At 34.9% G+C, this 18,148-nt stretch overlaps 1 protein-coding gene across 2 annotated transcripts in view; it reads left to right on the top strand.

The window, feature by feature from the left end:
• Positions 1-18,148, top strand: part of DNAJC10 (DnaJ heat shock protein family (Hsp40) member C10) — a 67,762-nt gene that overhangs the window by 1,078 nt on the left and 48,536 nt on the right. For both annotated transcript variants that reach the window (XM_060302172.2, XM_030850339.3), the window contains 7 exons: positions 647-996; positions 2,841-3,003; positions 4,977-5,027; positions 10,695-10,777; positions 11,387-11,518; positions 12,085-12,178; positions 13,263-13,340. In XM_060302172.2, coding sequence (XP_060158155.1) covers positions 793-996; positions 2,841-3,003; positions 4,977-5,027; positions 10,695-10,777; positions 11,387-11,518; positions 12,085-12,178; positions 13,263-13,340 — 805 coding nt within the window. In that variant the 5' untranslated portion in view covers positions 647-792. The remainder of the gene's footprint in view (positions 1-646; positions 997-2,840; positions 3,004-4,976; positions 5,028-10,694; positions 10,778-11,386; positions 11,519-12,084; positions 12,179-13,262; positions 13,341-18,148) is intronic.

The following is an 18,148-nucleotide window of genomic DNA, read 5'->3' as shown; positions in this document are numbered from 1 at the left end:
ACTGTTAACTTGCAGTTATTAGTCTTCTAGTTTATAAAATAGTAACTACTTAGGTATAACGTAAGCACCTTCTGAGAAAATTCAGGGGAAGAAACGTCCGACTATGTAAGTTGTTACAGCAATATAAATTCACTGCTATTCTTGGACGGTTTATATGAAAAATACAGACCCTTTAGAAGGATCTGTTGCTTCTTTCTAGTACCCCCAAAGGGTATTTCCTACAAGTGAAATTTGATTAAAATGAAAACTGAATAGCCTTAAAGGGGTGAAGAAATAACCAAAAAGGAAGCACATCAAAAGAGGCAAGCTTAAGCTGGGTAGAAGATGGAAGGAAATAGCTTTCCCCCCATTCTCCCCCCTTGTGGTCTGGTGCTGATAGAGCAAGTTGCTGCACTTGTTTGTTTGTAAAGAGTTCTAGGTAGCTGCCACCTCACTAGCTACCTTTTACCTTTATCTGCTACCTTGAGTGATCTCACGAATCTGGCTACCTAGATAACGGAAGCAGTGAAGGGGGCCCCCAAAGAACAGAGCCTGATTTGTCATTTACTGGAGATTTTATTGCTGGCCATGTTATTTAGTAAATAGCGTTAATGATGTGTTTGGTTTTTTATTAATGTATTTCAACTACCTGATTTTCTCTCTTCAGATTAACATTTTGGGGAAAAATTCATGATACCTGTTTCACCTTTGGAGTAATGTGGACAGAAGTTCTCAGATTTGCATATTACATCAACCGGAACCAGTGGCATTATCTTAATGTTCACTTGAGTCAGAACTTGGACAAGAAAAACAATGGGAGTCTGGTTAAATAAAGATGACTATCTCAGAGACTTGAAAAGGGTCATGCTCTGTTTTCTAATAGTGTATATGGCCATTTTAGTGGGTACAGATCAGGATTTTTACAGTTTACTTGGTGTATCCAAAACTGCAAGCAGTAGGGAAATAAGACAGGCTTTCAAGAAATTGGCATTGAAGCTACATCCTGATAAAAACCCGGTAGGTAAAAATTTCTTTTTAAACGTATCTAATTAATGTGTTTTAGTAAGTTTTGGTATGTATTTAAATTATTTAAAAAATTATTTAAAATAAGTGCTCAAAATGCTTAAGAACAATCACGTCAAAAATCATAATTCAACTTCTGTACTAAAAACAGAAGAAGCAAAATGTTCTAAGTTCAGAATAGCGTAAAGGAATGTCAGTACCAAAAATACAGTTCTCTCTTAATTTGAAAACTAATTTCCAACAGTTATATTACAGATGTTAATCACAAAGCAGTAGATTTCTTAGTAAAGTAGTTTAAAATCGAGTATTTTAGAACAGTAACAAAAATTATTTCCTTAGAACTTAGAGGGTATGTCTTGCTAAAAATGGCAGTAATAGCTAATAATAGTATGTTTCAACTTTAACTATTTTCTCCCATGTGCAAGTCTAAGAACAGAGTCAGAAAGTATTATAAATTAAAACTTGGGAGCAGCCAAATCCAGTTAATTCCAATCATAAATATTTGATTATGTATCCTATGATGTAATCCTTCAAAACTGTATTAGTTTTCATTCTTAAGGTATTTTTATAATTTATCTCATTCATTTTTTTTCTTAATGAGATTTGATACTCATCAAGGAGAAAGATTTAATTATATCTAGATAGAATTTTTTTTACTGTTAATTTCAGTAACTGCAGTTTTTGTTTTTGTTTTTTTTACTATTTTTATTTATTTTTTATGTTTTATTTTTGGCCTCACCACGGATTCAGTCCCTGACCAGGGATTGAACCCCGGCCACTGCAGTGAAAGCCTAGAATCCTAACCACTAGGCCACCAGGGAAGTCCCTAGATAGAATTTTAAATAGGATTATTTTATTTTGATTACATAAAGCTGAGCAATAGAATCAGTATTTCTCTAAAACTCTTGTTAATTGGTAATCTTTTCTTGAGATCGACATTGTATTGTGTTTAGGGTTTTCATTTTTTCAGATTTTTCTTTAAAATTTCAGAATTTTTTCTTTCTGAAATAAAAGAATTTTTCTTTCTGAATAAAAGAATTATTTCTTTTAAGTTTCTACATGAAAGATGGTAGACCACTTACAACGAACTATTATTTAGATGAAAACATTCTTCAAAAAACAATTCTATGAAACAGTAACAAATGAAACGTATTAATCCACTTTTGAATTGTTACTCTGATATTAGTCCTTATGTCATTATCTGATAGATTGGAGTACATAACTTTTTTTTACTTAAAGTACTGAGTTTTGCCTCAAATAGAAAAATAACCTACAAATTTCTTTGTGGTTGTTTTAAGGGTAACACATAATATTTACAATATTAAGTGTTTCCAAGGGTTCATTAGTCAGTTTTTTCTGTTGCATCTCTTAGAAGTAGTGACTTATATTTGATGACCACCTCTATCAACCTTTTGAAGCATCAATTCCCATTTCTATTACTTTCGTTTTTTTTGGGTTTTTTTTGTTTTTTTTTTTACGAGGGCCTCTCACTGTTGTGGCCTCTCCCGCTGCGGAGCGCAGGCTCAGCGGCCATGGCTCACGGGCCCAGCCGCTCCGCGGCATGTGGAATCTTCCCGGACCAGGGCACAAACCCGTGTCCCCTGCATCGGCAGGCGGACTCTCAACAGCTGCGCCACCAGGGAAGCCCCTACTTTCGTATTTTTTAAGATTGGAGTTCTTTAGAAATACTTTTTGACTTTTTTATTTCAAAGCATGAGCACCCATTTCATATTGTACTACTCCTCCTTATCTTGGTATCTGTTCACACAGAAATCTCAGGATTAAGTTAAATCGATTGTGTGTCTGAAACAAATATTATATCTAATATTTTTTAATAGAATAACCCAGATGCACATAGTGATTTTTTGAAAATAAACAGAGCATATGAAGTACTCAAAGATGAAGATCTGCGGAAAAAGTATGACAAATATGGAGAAAAGGGACTTGCAGATAATCAAGGAGGCCAGTATGAAAGCTGGAATTATTATCGTTATGATTTTGGTAAGATGATACGATATTCCTTATGAAATTATTGTTTATTCGAGTAAATTTAGAAAATTTTGTTTCACCACTTAGCTAATGTATAAACTATTACATAGTTAACATGTGTCCCCTTGACCTTTTTTTTAATTTATTTTATTTTTGGCTGCGTTGGGTCTTTGTTGCTGCACGTGGGCTTTTCTCTGGTTGCGGTGAGTGGGGGCTAATCTTTGTTGTGGTGCGCAAACTTCTCATTGTGGTGGCTTCTCTTGTTGGGAGCACGGGCTCTAGGCGCGCGGGCTTCAGTAGTTGTGGCACACAGACTCAGTAGTTGTGGCTCGCAGGCTGTACACCGCTGGCTCAGTAGTTGTGGCGCACGGGCTTAGTTGTTCTGCAGCATGTAGGATCTTCCCGGACCAGGGCTCGAACCCATGTCTCCTGCATGGGCAGGCAGATTTTTAACCACTGAGCCACCAGGGAAGCCCCCCATTGACCTTCTTTTTAATATAACATGAGAGTGGAATTCAAAAGGAAAGTCAAGTAGTATGTAGGTATCTGTATAAATATGAAGGTGTTTTGGTCATAATCTTGCTAAATACTTTTAAAATAAGGATTGTTATTTAATTCTTAAAAATATTTGTATTAGAAGTTAAATACTGAAGCCTTTCAGTATTTTTAGAGCATCATATTTTCCAAGGAAGACTGAAGTTTCCTTTAATAGTGGTCACTTCAGTAGAAATGCCATTCTTCTTAATTAGTAATGATTAATAATGATTGAAGGTATTGACAGAAATGAGAAATGAGACAAGAGCAGAGAGAGTAAACAAGTTAAAGAGATTGAGGGAGGGGGAAAGTAAATACAGGTGTCAAGCAAAGAGGGAGCATTCCGGTACCCAGTAGTCTCTCTTGATTGTTTTAAGGGTAACACATAATGTTTACAGTCTCTCTTAATTAGCCTCAAATGCAGTCAGAGAACTGAAGTATGCTTTTATCTTAGACTAAATAAAATATTTGCACTTTATATCTGGAGTATTTGTTTCTCAAGACTGACTTTTCAAAATAGTATTTTCAGGTATAATCACTATAGCTTAATAGTCTATAACAGGTGTCAGCAATCTATATTTCACAGACTAAGTCCAGCCTGCCCCCTGCTTTTGTAAATAAAGTTTTATTTATACAGTTTTGTTCATTTATCTACATATTATTTTTCACACTTCAGGGGCAGAGTTGAATAGCTGTGACAGAAACCATATGTCCCACAAAATCTAAAATATTTACTAACCCCTGGTATATATCCATCACTAATATTTAGATAATTTATGTAGTAATGAGAAACTTTCTCACATTGGTGTTAATTATTATTATAAATAAAATTTATATTTACTTAAGTTTGCTTCTACCTCTTCAAGTATTCTAATTATATAAGACTTTTAGTAATACAAAATATTTTTAAACGATAACACATTAAAAAAAAACATGCAGTCTGAAAGTGAATGAGGTCTGTAATCTAGTTAACAGTAATGTACTAGTGCCAATTTCCTGGTTTGGATATTGTACTAAAATTACATAGTATGTCACCATTAGGGGAAGCTGGATGAAAGATAAGTAGGACTCTGAACTGTTTTTACAATTTCCTGCAAGTCTATAATTATTTCAAAATAAAAACTTTTTTTAAAAAACGTGTAACAGAAATTTTCTGTGGAGATGACATTGTGTGAATATTGGGAATCCCCACCCCCTGCCACACACAGACACACACAGCCCATGACAGTCCATATCAGGAAACTGATTTCTTTTGATACTCTTTAAATGTATCACCAATGGTATTATTACTCTTTGCTTTTCTCTTAGTGTGTTGCATATTCTTCCACTTGGAGATTTAGTATAGCAATATGATTTTTGATGATTGAAACAAAAATAAGTAACATCTTTCATGTGGTAATTTATTTTTATGATGAAGTTTTAACTATAATTTTATGTACTTCTCAAAATAGGTATTTATGACGATGATCCTGAAATCATAACGTTGGATAGAAGAGAATTCGGTAAGTTTGTGGGTATATGATTTTCCAAAGCTAGTTCAAGACCAGTCTCCTAACTAAAATGCTCAAGGACAAATGTATTTAGAATTTAGAAATTTTTAAAATTTTAGCAAGGTAATATGGTATATACTGTATTTTAAATAATGTTCTATAACCATAGTTGAGGTTTTCACGTAGTTTCTTTTATTGTCATCATCACCTTTTCTTTCCATTATGTCAGTGAACTTTTATGACATTCTGTGTATTAGCAACAATAATTATTCCTCTCATTTGGCAGTTGAAATGAAACCTTAGAAGAGCTAGCAACATCCTTAACATTCTGTACGTGTGTGTTTGTATATAATTGACACATTTGAAATAATGAACCAATATTTATTCTTCTTTCTATATTTTTTCACATTATTAAAAAGTGTTTATATTTAAGAGTAGTTATGTAAAAAAAAAAGCCTAATACAAAATTGTGTATGCAGTATAATACAAATCATACAAAAGGTATACACATATATGCATAGAGGATAAAAGCTGGATGAGAACAAAATAGAAATATTAGCACTGATAAAAAAGTTCTTTGCAGAATGTGGGGCAGTATACTATTTTTTTAAAAATAGCAGTGAAATGCATAAGTGTGTATACTAAATAAAAGAAGTAAAAATAACACATAGCCCCCATATCAGTTCAGGATAGGTTTGTATGCCAGGTGAGCTTCCTGCAAACTTGCAGAAATACTTCTGGTTTTAGAACTTTTATATTTCAGGGTTTTGAATAAGTATGTGGTTATTTTTGGAAGCAGATTTAATTTGATCTGTGATTTGTGTGAAAATGGATATAAAAATATACTTCTGCACTTTGCATTGCATTGTAGAAAACCTAAAAGATTCTTACATTTTCAAATTTGTACACTTGTAATAAAATATTCTTTTCTACTTCAAACCAGTATATTTTACCTCAAATCATATTTCAATTTTATTTTGCTATGTTACAGTCTCATTTAATTTAGAAAACTAAAATAGCATACTAGATGCAAAATAGATTTATATAATTTCTCATGTTATCATCATAAACAATGTGTTGCAGTCACTTGTTTCTGTACAGTTCCTTCTAAGCAAGAATTGCATCGGATTCTTACTTTGTATATCATGTTGGCGAGTTCAGGCCTACAAGGTAGCTGTTCAGTACATTATTTTGTTAAAAGTCTTGTAGTGAACACTTGAACAAGCTCTAAGGAAAATGAGTGTGTCTTCTCTACAGAGGAAATGGAGGATAATTTGATTCATTTGTATTGTTGGTAGACAGAACCGACACCCATGTCACAAGCTTGCAGAATCATAACTTTTTGGACTGTAGTTATATGAACCTGTTGGTTTTTCTGTGGTTATTGTCTCTCATCTGCTAGTCAATCAGTAAGTATTTTGTGGTCCTGTGGGGCAGAAAACTTTGGAATTAGAGATCGAATTAGAGAAACTGAACAAAACCTGCAAGCTGACTAATCCATGAATCCACCCAGAATGAAAGACTTTCCTGATGGTTGTATTGCACATGGGTTCAAACTTTTTCAAATTTGTCCTTATAGAGAAAAGGTTAAGAACTGCTAATAATTCATATGGAACTCCAAATAGTAGTTAAGAATTAATTAACAGTCACAAAACCTTAGAGACAGTTTTTCAGAAATAATTAACTGACATTGATAGGTTCGGTGCAAAGTTGCCACTATTCAGTCTGAACTCTAATACTACCCTGTGTATTACTAGGCTAAGACAAGCTGATCCTTAAGTTTTAGCTGAAGAAGCCTAGGGAGGACGATAAATAAGAATAGATAGTTGTATCAACTTGTGCCTATGTAAATATCACATTAGCATACTTGCTTGTGGGTCTCTTTCCATTACCAGTAGTTTCTATTGGTTTGGGTCACTTAATCTGGTCTTTTGTGTAACTAATTATATAAACAATTATGGAGTTATTTTTAAGTTTTGTACATTCTCTTGCTCCAGAGAGAAGTTATATTTTCTTCTGACTAGGGTCACTAACAATCTCAGATCAGCTTTATACAAACAGAGACTGAAATTATTCAAAAGCTGAGCTTTGTACTTGTACAGGACTGGTCTCCTTCCAGTTCATCTTTATTTACAGGACCCTTCTCTACGTGTGCCCTGAACTCCATCTTTGTCCCTCTAGTCTCATGAATCTATTGAAAGCTCTGCTCAGTTTCTTGCCTATCAACTACCTCCTGGCAAACAGTGCCCCCCTGATTTCTACCTCCTCCCATTCCTGGGCCCTGTAATTCTTCTCTACATTGGTAACTCTCTGATGCTTTCAACAGAAGTCTTTTGTATTTTGTCCAGTTCTGAAGTTGTAGTGGAAGAGTTAATCCAAATTACATAGTTCACTTTTATCAGGAGTGGAACTCTGAAGTGTTCAACTATAGTACAGAAGAAAAAATGTGACTAATAAACTTCACTTTGAAGTTCTTATCCTTCCCATTAAACATGATGCATATTATCTTTTTATATGTCACAGAAAAGTATTACGCAGTTATTAAAACAAGTTCTAAATAGTATCTGCAAAAGCAAAGAACATCTTGCATTTAACAGTAGTCATTTTGAGTGGTACCCACACAATACATTCTCCTTTTGAAGACAAGCTCAAGAAATTAAAGAGGAACTCAAAGCACTTCTGCCTTTTTTTACATTTTTCTAGGCTAACAGAAGCTATTAGCTATAATCACATAAATATTAACAGACATTAGCTATAGTTGTGTAGTTTAGAAGCTGAAAATCACATTTTGAAATATACTTGTTCTATTCTGAGTTACTGGGTTATGCAAAAACATCCCATTGAGCTTTGATAATACAGTATTAAAAATATTTTTAATAATAGTGGGAACTGGGCAAACAAGTTAGTAGTCTATGAAAACAAAGTACCAAGATGGGAGACATTTTTTTTTCCCACTTTAAATAAGGTTTTGTGTCAAATTAAATGCCATTATTTTTTTCCCTTCCAGTTTTATTAAGATATAACTGACATACAGTACTGTATAAGTTTAAGGTGTACAGCATGATTTGACATACATCCATCGTGAAATGGTGATCAAAATAAGTTTAGTAAATATTCGTTATCTTATACAGATACAAAATTAAAGAAATAGGAAAAAAATGGTTTCTTGTAATGGAACTCTCAGGATTTGCTAACAACTTTATATATGATATACAGCATTGTTGATTATATTTATGATGTAGTACATTCCATTCCTAGTACTTATTTGTCTCGTAACTAGAAGTTTGTACCTTTTGACCACCTTCATCCAACTCTCCTTCCCTCTGACCCCCGCCTCAGGTAACCATAAACCTGATCTCTTTTTCTGTGAGTTTTGTTTCTGAAGTGTAATGACATACAACACTGTGTTAGTTCCTGTTACACAACATAGTGACTTGGTGTTTCTGTACATTTCAAAGTGATCACTACAGTAAGTCTGATATGGTATGTCACCATACAAAGATACCACATAGTCGTTGACTACTCCACACACTGTATGTAGCAGTCTCTGTGTGTGTGCTTATTAACTAATTTTAACAGCCCTGCATTTTTACTCCCTCCTCCACCACATTTACTGACTTTGACGTCATATTTTATATCTTTTTGTTTTTATATTCCTTATTTATTGAGTATATATTTTACTACTTGTCTTTTAACCTTTCTACTAGCTTTATACATGGCTGATTTACTACCTTTATTGTATATTTGACTTTAACAATGAGATTTTTTTTCTTCCATAATTTTCATTTTTCTAGTTGTGGCCTTTTCTTTTTCACTTAGGTAAGTCCCTGTAACATTTCTTGTGAAGCTGGTTTCATGGTGACGACCTTTTAGCTTTTGCTTCTCTGTAAAACTTTTGATCTGTCTTTCAAATCTTTTTTTTTTTTTTGCGGTACGTGGGCCTCTCACTGTTGTGGCCTCTCCCGTTGCGGAGCACAGGCTCTGGACGCGCAGGCTCAGTGGCCATGGCTCACAGACCCAGTCGCTCCACGGCATGTGGGATCTTCCCGGACTGGGGCACAAACCTGTGTCCCCTGCATCGGCAGGCAGACTCTCAACCACTGCGCCACCAGGGAAGCCCTGTCCATCAAATCTTAATGAAAGCCTTGCTGGGTAGAGTCTTCTTGGTTATAGGTTTTTCCCTTTCATCACTTTAAATATATTGTTAAGATGTTCAAAGAATTTGGGAGAAGATTGAATGAACAGAGTGAGAAGTTAGAAGTTTTTGAACAAAGAGTTAGAAAATATAAAGAACAACCAAACAGATGAAGAATACAATAACTGAAATGAAAAAATACACTAGAAGGAATCAACAGTAGATTAGATGATGCAGAGGAATGGATCAGCAAGCTGGAAGACAGATTAGTGGAAATCACTGAAGCTGAACAGGAAAATGAAAAAAGAGTAGAAAGAAATGAGGACGGTTTAAGAGACCTCTGGGACAACGTCATGTGTACTAACATTTGCATCATAGAGGTCCCAGAGGAAAGGGGCCGAGAACATATAAGATTTTACCTAAATTCATACCAGTTGATCTAAGTCAGCATGGCAATTATTTTGACAACCTAGATAGAGTGGTCTGTTTGTCAGACTTTCTAACCTTTGCCAAAGAACAGCTGATAAAATCCTAATGTATACACTTTGCTTGTAATGTATGGTTTAACTGTTTTTCACATAGATCTGTGTGTCTTGTAACTGAAATGTAGGTGAACATTATTGTGCATGTTACTAATTAATCTGAATCAGTTACACATATTTAGAATAGTGTGCATGTTTTGATGTCTTGGTATAATTTATTATAACTTATGAAAATATTTTCTTTAAAAATTACTGATAAGTGATTTTCATATGGAATTACATGGAGACTCTAACTTAAAGCAAATTTTCTTAACTTTTTTATCTTGACTGTTAGAGCACATCCTTACAACGATAAAATTTTTAAATGAATAAATTTTGTTTATATCAGGTCCTCTTATAGATTAGATTATAACGTATAATGTATTGTTGGGTAGATATTATGTAGTGTTGAGATCTATTAGCAAATATGTATTCATGTTTTGAATTGTTAAAAACTTTGATCCAATATTTCAAATAACACAGTTTTCCAAGGAAAATGTCTTATTAAGAGCAAAGATTAGATTTAATCCCCACAGTCCTTACTATGTCATGTAGGTCTCTTCATTCTTTCAGAATCTGGAGTAGCTGTCAGAATTGATTGACTGTGTGCTTAACCAGTGCTGCAGATAGTAGAAGAGCTTAAATGTCAGTCTCTCACACTGTTTCTCTTCATTTCTCTCAACCACACAGACTGTCATCAGGTTTGGCTCTTGCTTTCTTTTGTTGCTTCCTTTCTTTTTACAGCTTCTTGGTGACATTGATCATGCAGTTGAAGGTTGCTTCTTATTCAAGTAGGGCTTGGAAGAGTCAAAAAAAAAAAAGGTATTGTTAGTTTGACAGTTGAAATAGTACGTTTTCTTCTTACAGAAAAAATTATACAGAAAATGATAAAGGCAGTGTGAGAAATATATGACTTTTTTTCATTCTGATCTCAAGGAAAATTTTTAACTAAAATAGGTACAAACCTGTAGTAAATTGGTTGTTTTGGTTGTTCTAAGTTGTTTTGGTTTTATGTACTTTCAGATGCTGCTGTTAATTCTGGAGAACTGTGGTTTGTGAACTTTTACTCCCCAGGGTGTTCACACTGCCATGATTTAGCTCCCACAGTACGTATTTTTTACATCCTGATTTAAAGTTTTACTATTCACAACTGATCTGTTATTTGAGTGTTTTTTTAAATTTGAGTGTTTTTTCTATTAGTATTAACTATAACAGAAATGACTATAATATTTTTTCACGTGTATATGGTTTTATTTCCTGAGCATAATCTCCTTTAAGAAAGTACAGCCTGGGGACTTCCCTGGTGGTGCGGTGGTTAAGAGTCCGCCTGCCAATGCAGGGGACACAGGTTCAAGCCCTGGCCCGGGAAGATCCCACATGCCACGGAACAACTAAACCCACGGAACAACTAAACCCGTATGCCACAACTACTGAGCCTGTGCTCTAGAGCACAGGAACCACAACTACTGAAGCTCGCGCGCCTAGAGCCCGTGCTCCGCAACAAGAGAAGCCACTGCGATGAGAAGCCTGCGCACCACAACAAAGTGTAGCCCCCTCTCTCCGCAGCTAGAGAAAGCCTGCGCGCAGCAACAAAGACCCAGTGCAGCCAAAAAGAAATAATTAATTAATTTAAAAAAAGAGGAAAGTACAGCTTGAAGAATGTTCAGGGAAAGATAAATGATCTTATCAGAAGAAACTTTTTTTTTCCCTCATAGTGGAGAGACTTTGCTAAAGAAGTAGATGGATTGCTTCGAATTGGAGCTGTTAACTGTGGCGATGATAGAATGCTTTGCCGAATGAAAGGAGTGAACAGTTATCCCAGCCTCTTCATTTTTAGGTCTGGAATGGTAAGAGATAAAATTGGCATTTTTTTTTTTAATTGGTAGAACATTATAACAAGGGGAATACTAGAGAAAACACTGTGAATTTGTAGAATCTTTTGATTTTTAAGTCTTATTTTAGATGCCATCTAACTATAGTCATAATAAACATTTTTTATTATACTGTGAATACTTTTAGATGGCATTAGTTTGTCTTTGTTCTATTTCAAAATTAAATGTTTGCCAATTTCAGTTTCCATCTTAAAGAACATAATGTTAACCAGTATGCATGTTGTACTTAATAATTTACAAAGCATTTTACAGCTGTTTTCTCTCATTGAATGTAAAGTTCTGACTTCCCTTCCTCTCCCCAGTGTTGTGATAAAAGTGAAACTAAAAACATTATAAATAGTATTATTCGAATGTCTGACATGGAATGTGTGCAATCAGGATTCTTAGCATGTCAGTTAGAAATACACTGTACCATTGAGACAGAGCTTACTTATTCAGAATAATGGAGAATCAAGGTATTTGGTATGAGTTTTAAAAAGAAAAAGTAAAAGACATTTCTCTTTTTATAAATAAAAATATAGGCTGCAGTGAAATACCATGGTGACAGATCAAAGGAAAGTTTAGTGAATTTCGCCATGCAGCATGTTAGAAGCACAGTGACAGAATTATGGACAGGTAATTTTGTTTTCATAATTTGCTTGATTTTCAAAGATACTTTGAATTGGTATTTTAAGTTTTTTAGTGGCAATGTTCTGGTCATGATACTGAAATTTTTAAATATCTTTTCCATGCTTCTTAGAAGGGAATTGTATCATTTGTTCTGAGCCCTACTAAATAGTAGGCATTTAATAAATTAATTATATTTAGACATAAACTAAAACAGTTTTGATGTAGGACATGGGTATGAAGTGGGGCTAGGTGAAAAGGCAACTTTGAAAGTGCAACTAAATATTTAGTAAACCAAGTGTTTTATTGCTTTCATAAGTATACTACATCAGGCAGTAAATTCATGCCTGTATTCAGTTTAATTTTGAAATTTAAAAACTCTTCTAATCTTAGGTTTTGAATTCATCAAGTGACTTTAGGTGGGTTATTTAATTATCTGTACTACCCATGAAATTATAGTATTTACTTCTAAAGGGATGCTCTTATCATTCATTGAATACAGTTATGTCTCTGAAACTATGTTAAATACTAGGGCTGTAGTAATAAACTATGTAATCCCTGCCTTCCAGGTCCCCATTAGTAAACCATTAAAATGCAGTGTAGTAACCATTATGAGAGGTAAGCTTAGGGAAGCATGAAGGATATGAAAGAACTCAGGTGGGGAAAGGAGGAAGGGTTAGGAAATTCTTCTTGAACGAGGTCAGATATAACCTGTCTTGAAAGTGAAGAGGAAGCCTTAAAAGGTCACTGTATTTGGGAAACTGGCAGTATTTCATGAATCTAACAAAAAGATGGGTAATGGGTAGAGTGGCTTGGGGAAGAATATGGCTGGCTGAATGGGTAGACAAAGCTCAGATCACAAGGGGCCTTACTTGCCAATTTGTTTCTTAATGAAATAATGAATTTAGATTTTATGTAATTAAAAAAATAAATAGTTGAAGGAATTTGATATGCTCAAGAGGATTTTTAGGAATCCTGAAAACTACTCAGAGTGGATTGGAAATGGGTGACATTAGAAGGGAAAACCCATTTAGAAAACAGTTTCCATTATGGAGGAGTAAATGATCAGAAATGTTCTTTATTTTCTCTTAAGGAAATTTTGTTAACTCCATACAAACTGCGTTTGCTGCTGGTATTGGCTGGCTGATCACTTTTTGTTCCAAAGGAAGAGGTAATATTTGTTATTTTGTTATGATGAAGAGACCATGACATTTGATTTTTAGGTGACAATCTTTTTTTTTCCCGGGTTTATTGAGATATAATTGACATAGAACATTCTGTAACTTTAAGGTGTACAGTTTGTTGATTTGCAACACTTACATGTTGCAAAATGATGACCACCACCATGACATTAGCTAACACCTCCATCCTGTCCCCTATTTACTATTTCTTTCTTGGGGCGAGAACATTTGAGATCTACTCTCAGCAGCTTTCAAGTATTTTATACAGTATTGTTAGCTATAATCACTATATGCTGTGCAGTAGATCCCCAGAAGTTATTAATCTTGTAACTGGAAGTATGTACCCTTAGATTAAGTGAAAGTCTTAAGTATGCTTCTATAATTGATTATTTTCAAAATACAATTTGTACCCAGTTATTTTTTTATTTAATGAATATTTCTTTTTGATTATTTTACACATAGGTTATAAAATTAATTTCCTTTTTCTTTTTTTGAAATTGAAGTATATATTTACAATATTGTGTTAGTTTCAGGTGTACAGCATAGTGATTCAGTTTGGTTTTTTTGTGGAATATATTCCAATAATGGAATATATTCCATTATAGGTTATTACAAGATATTGTGTATAATTCCCTGTACTATACAGTAAATCCTTGTTGCTTATCTATTTCATGTAAAGTAGCTTGTTTCTGTTAATCCCACACTGTTAATTTGTCCTTTCCTCCCTCTTTGGTAACCATAAATTTGTTTCCTGTGTCCATAAGTGTGTTTCTGTTTTGTATTAAATAGATTGAGTTGTATTATTTTTTAGATTCCACATATAAATAAATAATATCATATATTTGTCTTTCTCTGTCTGACTTACTTCACAAAGTATATTCTCTGGGTCCATCCATGTTGCTGCAAATGGCAATATTTCATTCTTTTTATGGCTGAGTAATATTCCATTGTATCCATACCACATCTTAAGCCAGTTGTCTGTTGATGGGCACTTGGGTTGTTTCCATGTCTTGGCTATTGTAAATAGTGCTGCTACGAACATTGGGGTGCGTGTATCTTTTCAAATTACAGTTTTTGTCTTTTCCATATATATACCCAGGAGTGGAATTTCTGGATCCTATGATAGCTCTATTTTTAGTTTTTCTTGAGGAACCACCATACTGTTTTCCAGAGTGGCTGTACCAGTTTACATTCCCACCGACAGTGTAGCAGGGTTCCCTTTCCTCCACACCCTTTCCAGCATTTATTTGTAGACTTTTTGATGATAGCCATACTTACTGGTGTGAGATGATACCTCATCATGGTTTTGATTTGCATTTCTTTAATAATTAGCCATGTTGAGCATCTTTCATGTGCCTGTTGGCCATCTGTATGTATTCTTTGGAGAAATCTCTATTTAGGTCTTCTGCCCTTTTTTTTTTATTCCTTTTTGGCCATGCAACACGGTATGTGGTATCTTACTTCCCCCAACCAGGGACTGAACCTTCTTCCCCTGCATTGGAAGCACAGAGTCTTAACCACTGGACCACCAGGGAAGTTCCTGCCCATTTTTTGATTGGGTTATTTTTTAAAATTTGGTCATATGAGCTATTTACATATTTTGGATATTAACCCCATTTCAGTCACATCATTTGCAAATATTTTCTCCCATTCCTTAAGTTGTCTTTTCATTTTGTTGAAGGTTTCTTTGCTGTGCAAAAGCTTGTAAGTTTGATTAGGTCCTATTTGTTTATTTTTGGTTTTTATTGCTTTTGCCTTGGGAGATTGATCTAAGAAAATATTTCTACAATTTATGTCTGAGAATGTTTTACCTATGTTCTCTCTTAGGAATTTTATAGTGTTGTGTCTTATATTTAGGTCTTTAAATCTTTTTTTTTTAATTGATGTATAGTTGATTTACAGTGTTGTGTTAATTACTGCTGTATAGCAAAGGGATTCAGTTATACATACATTTACATTCTTTTTTTTAATATTCTTTTCCATTATGGTTTATCATAGGATATTGAACATAGTTCTCTGTGCTATACAGTAGGACCTGGTTGTTTATCCATTCTGTATGTAAAAGCTTACATCTGCTAACCCCAACCTCCTATTCCATTCCCCCCCAACCCCCTCCCCCTTGCCAACCACCAGTCTGTTCTCTATATCTGTGATTCTTTTTCTGTTTCATAGGTTCATTTGTGTTGTATTTTAGATCCACATATAAGTGATATCACACGGTATTTGTCTTTCTCTTTGACTTTCTCTAGTTGCGTCCATGTTGCTGCAAATGGCATTATTTCATTCTTTTTTATGGCTGAGTAGTATTCCATTGTATATATGTACCACATCTTCTTTATCCATTCATCTGTCAATGGACATTTAGGTTGTTTCCATGTCTTGGCTATTGTGACGAGTGCTGCTGTGAACATAGGGGTGCATGTATCTTTTTGGAATGGAGTTTTTTTTTGGTTTTTTTTTTAGCGGTATGCGGGCCTCTCAGTGCTGTGGCCTCTCCCGTTGCGGAGCACAGGCTCAGCCGCTCCGCGGCATGTGGGATCTTCCCAGACCGGGGCACGAACCCGCGTCCCCTGCATCGGCAGGCGGACTCTCAACCACTGCGCCACCAGGGAAGCCCTGGAATGGAGTTTTGTCTGGATATAAGCCCAGGAGTGGGATTGCTGGATCATATGGTAATTCTGTTTTTAGTTTTTTGAGGAACCTCTATTCTGTTCTCTATACTGGCTACACCAACTTACATTCCCACCAACAGTGTTGGAGTGTTCTCTTTTCTCCATACCCTCTCCAGCATTTGCTATTTGTAGACTTTTTAATGATGGCCATTTTGACTGGAGGTGGTACCTCAGTGTAGTTGTGATTTGCATTTCCCTAATAATTTGTGATGTTGAGCATCTTTTCATGTGCCTACTGGCCATCTGTATTTCTTCTTTGGAGGAATGTCTGTTTACGTCTTCTACCCATTTTTCGATTTGGTTGTTTGGTTTTTTGTTGTTGAGTTGTATGAGCTGTTTGTGTATTTTGGAAATTAAGCCCCTGTTGGTCGCATCATTTAAATATTTTCTCCCATTCTGTAGGTTGTCTTTTTGTTTTTGTTTATGGTTTCCTTTGCTGTGCAAAAGCTTTTAAGTTTGATTAGGTCCCATTTGTTTATTTTAGTTTTTATTTATATTGCCTTGGGAGACTGAGCTAAGAACACGCTGGTATGATTTACGTCAGAAAATGTTTTGCCTATGATTTCTTCTAGGAGTTTTATGGTGTCATGTCATGTTTAAGTCTTTAAGCCATTTTGAGTTTATTTTTGTGTATGGTGAGAGGGTACGTTCTAACTTCACTGATTTACATGTGGCTGTCCAACTTTCCCAACACCACATGCTGAAGAGATTGGATTTTCTCCATTGTATACTCTTGCCTCCTCTTTTGAAGATTAATTGACCGTAGGTGTGTGGGTTTATTTCTGGGCTCTCTGTTCTGTCCCATTGATCCATATGTCTGGTTTTGTGCCAGTACCACACTGTTTTGATTACTGTAGCTTTGTAGTATTGTCTGAAGTCTGGGAGGGTTATGCCTCCTGCTTTGTTCTTTTTCTTCAGGATTGCTTTGGCAATTCTGGCTCTTTTATGGGTCCATATGAATTTTAGGATTATTCTAATTCTGTGAAAATGTCATGGGTAATTTGATAGGGATTGCATTAAATCTGTAGATTGCTTTGGGTAGTATGGCCATTTTAACAATATTAATTTTTCCAATCTAGGAGCATGGGTTATCTTTCCATTTTTTTGAATCATCTAGAGTTTCCTTTTTTAATGTTTCATAGTTCTCATTGTATAAGTCTTTCACCTCCTTGGTCAGGTTTATTCCTAAGTAGTTTATTTTGGGGCTGTGATTTTAAAAGGCATTGGTTTTTTACATTCTCTTTCTGATATTTCATTGTTGGTGTGAAGAAATGGAACTGATATCTCTATGTTACTTTAAAATTTTTTTATACAGCAGGTTCTTATTAGTTATCTGTTTCATACATATTAGTGTATATATGTCAGTGCCAATCTCCCAGTTCATCCCACCACCAGCCCCCACCCCTGCTTTCCCCTCTTGGTGTCCATATGTTTGTTCTCTACATCTGTGTCTCTATTTCTGCCTTGCAAACTGGTTCATCTGTACCATTTTTCTAGATTCCACATATGCATGAATATATGATACTTTTCTCTTTCTGACTTCATTTTGTATACAGTCTCTAGGTCCATCCATATCTCTACAAATGACCCAATTTTGTTCCTTTTTATGGCTGAGTCATATTCCATTGTATATATGTACCACATCTTCTTTATACATTTGTCTGTCGATGGGCATTTAGGTTGCTTCCATGACCTGGCTATTGTAAATAGTGCTGCAGTGAACATTGGGGTGCGTGTGTCTTTTTGAATTACAGTTTTCTCTGGGAATATGCCCAGTAGTGGGATTGCTGGGTCATATGGTTGTTCTATTTTTAGTTTTTTAAGGAGGCTCCAAACTGTTCTTGATAGTGGCTGTATCAATTTACATTCCCACCAACAGTGCAAGAGGGTTACCTTTTCTGCACACCCTCTCCAGCATTTGCTGTTTGTAGGTTTTCTGATGATGCCCATTCTAACCGGTGTGAGATGATACCTCACTGTAGTTTTGATTTGGATTTCTCTAATAATTAGTGATGTTGAGCAGCTTTTCATGTGCCTCTTGGCCGTCTGTATGTTTTCTTTGTAGAAATGTCTGTTTAGGTCTTCTGCCCATTTTTGGATTGGGTTGTTTGCTTTTTAATATTGAG

Source organism: Globicephala melas, chromosome 7 (genome assembly GCF_963455315.2).
Source record: "Globicephala melas chromosome 7, mGloMel1.2, whole genome shotgun sequence".
NCBI classification, from domain to species: Eukaryota; Metazoa; Chordata; class Mammalia; order Artiodactyla; family Delphinidae; genus Globicephala; species Globicephala melas.
This window is presented reverse-complemented; position numbering and strand designations above follow the sequence as displayed.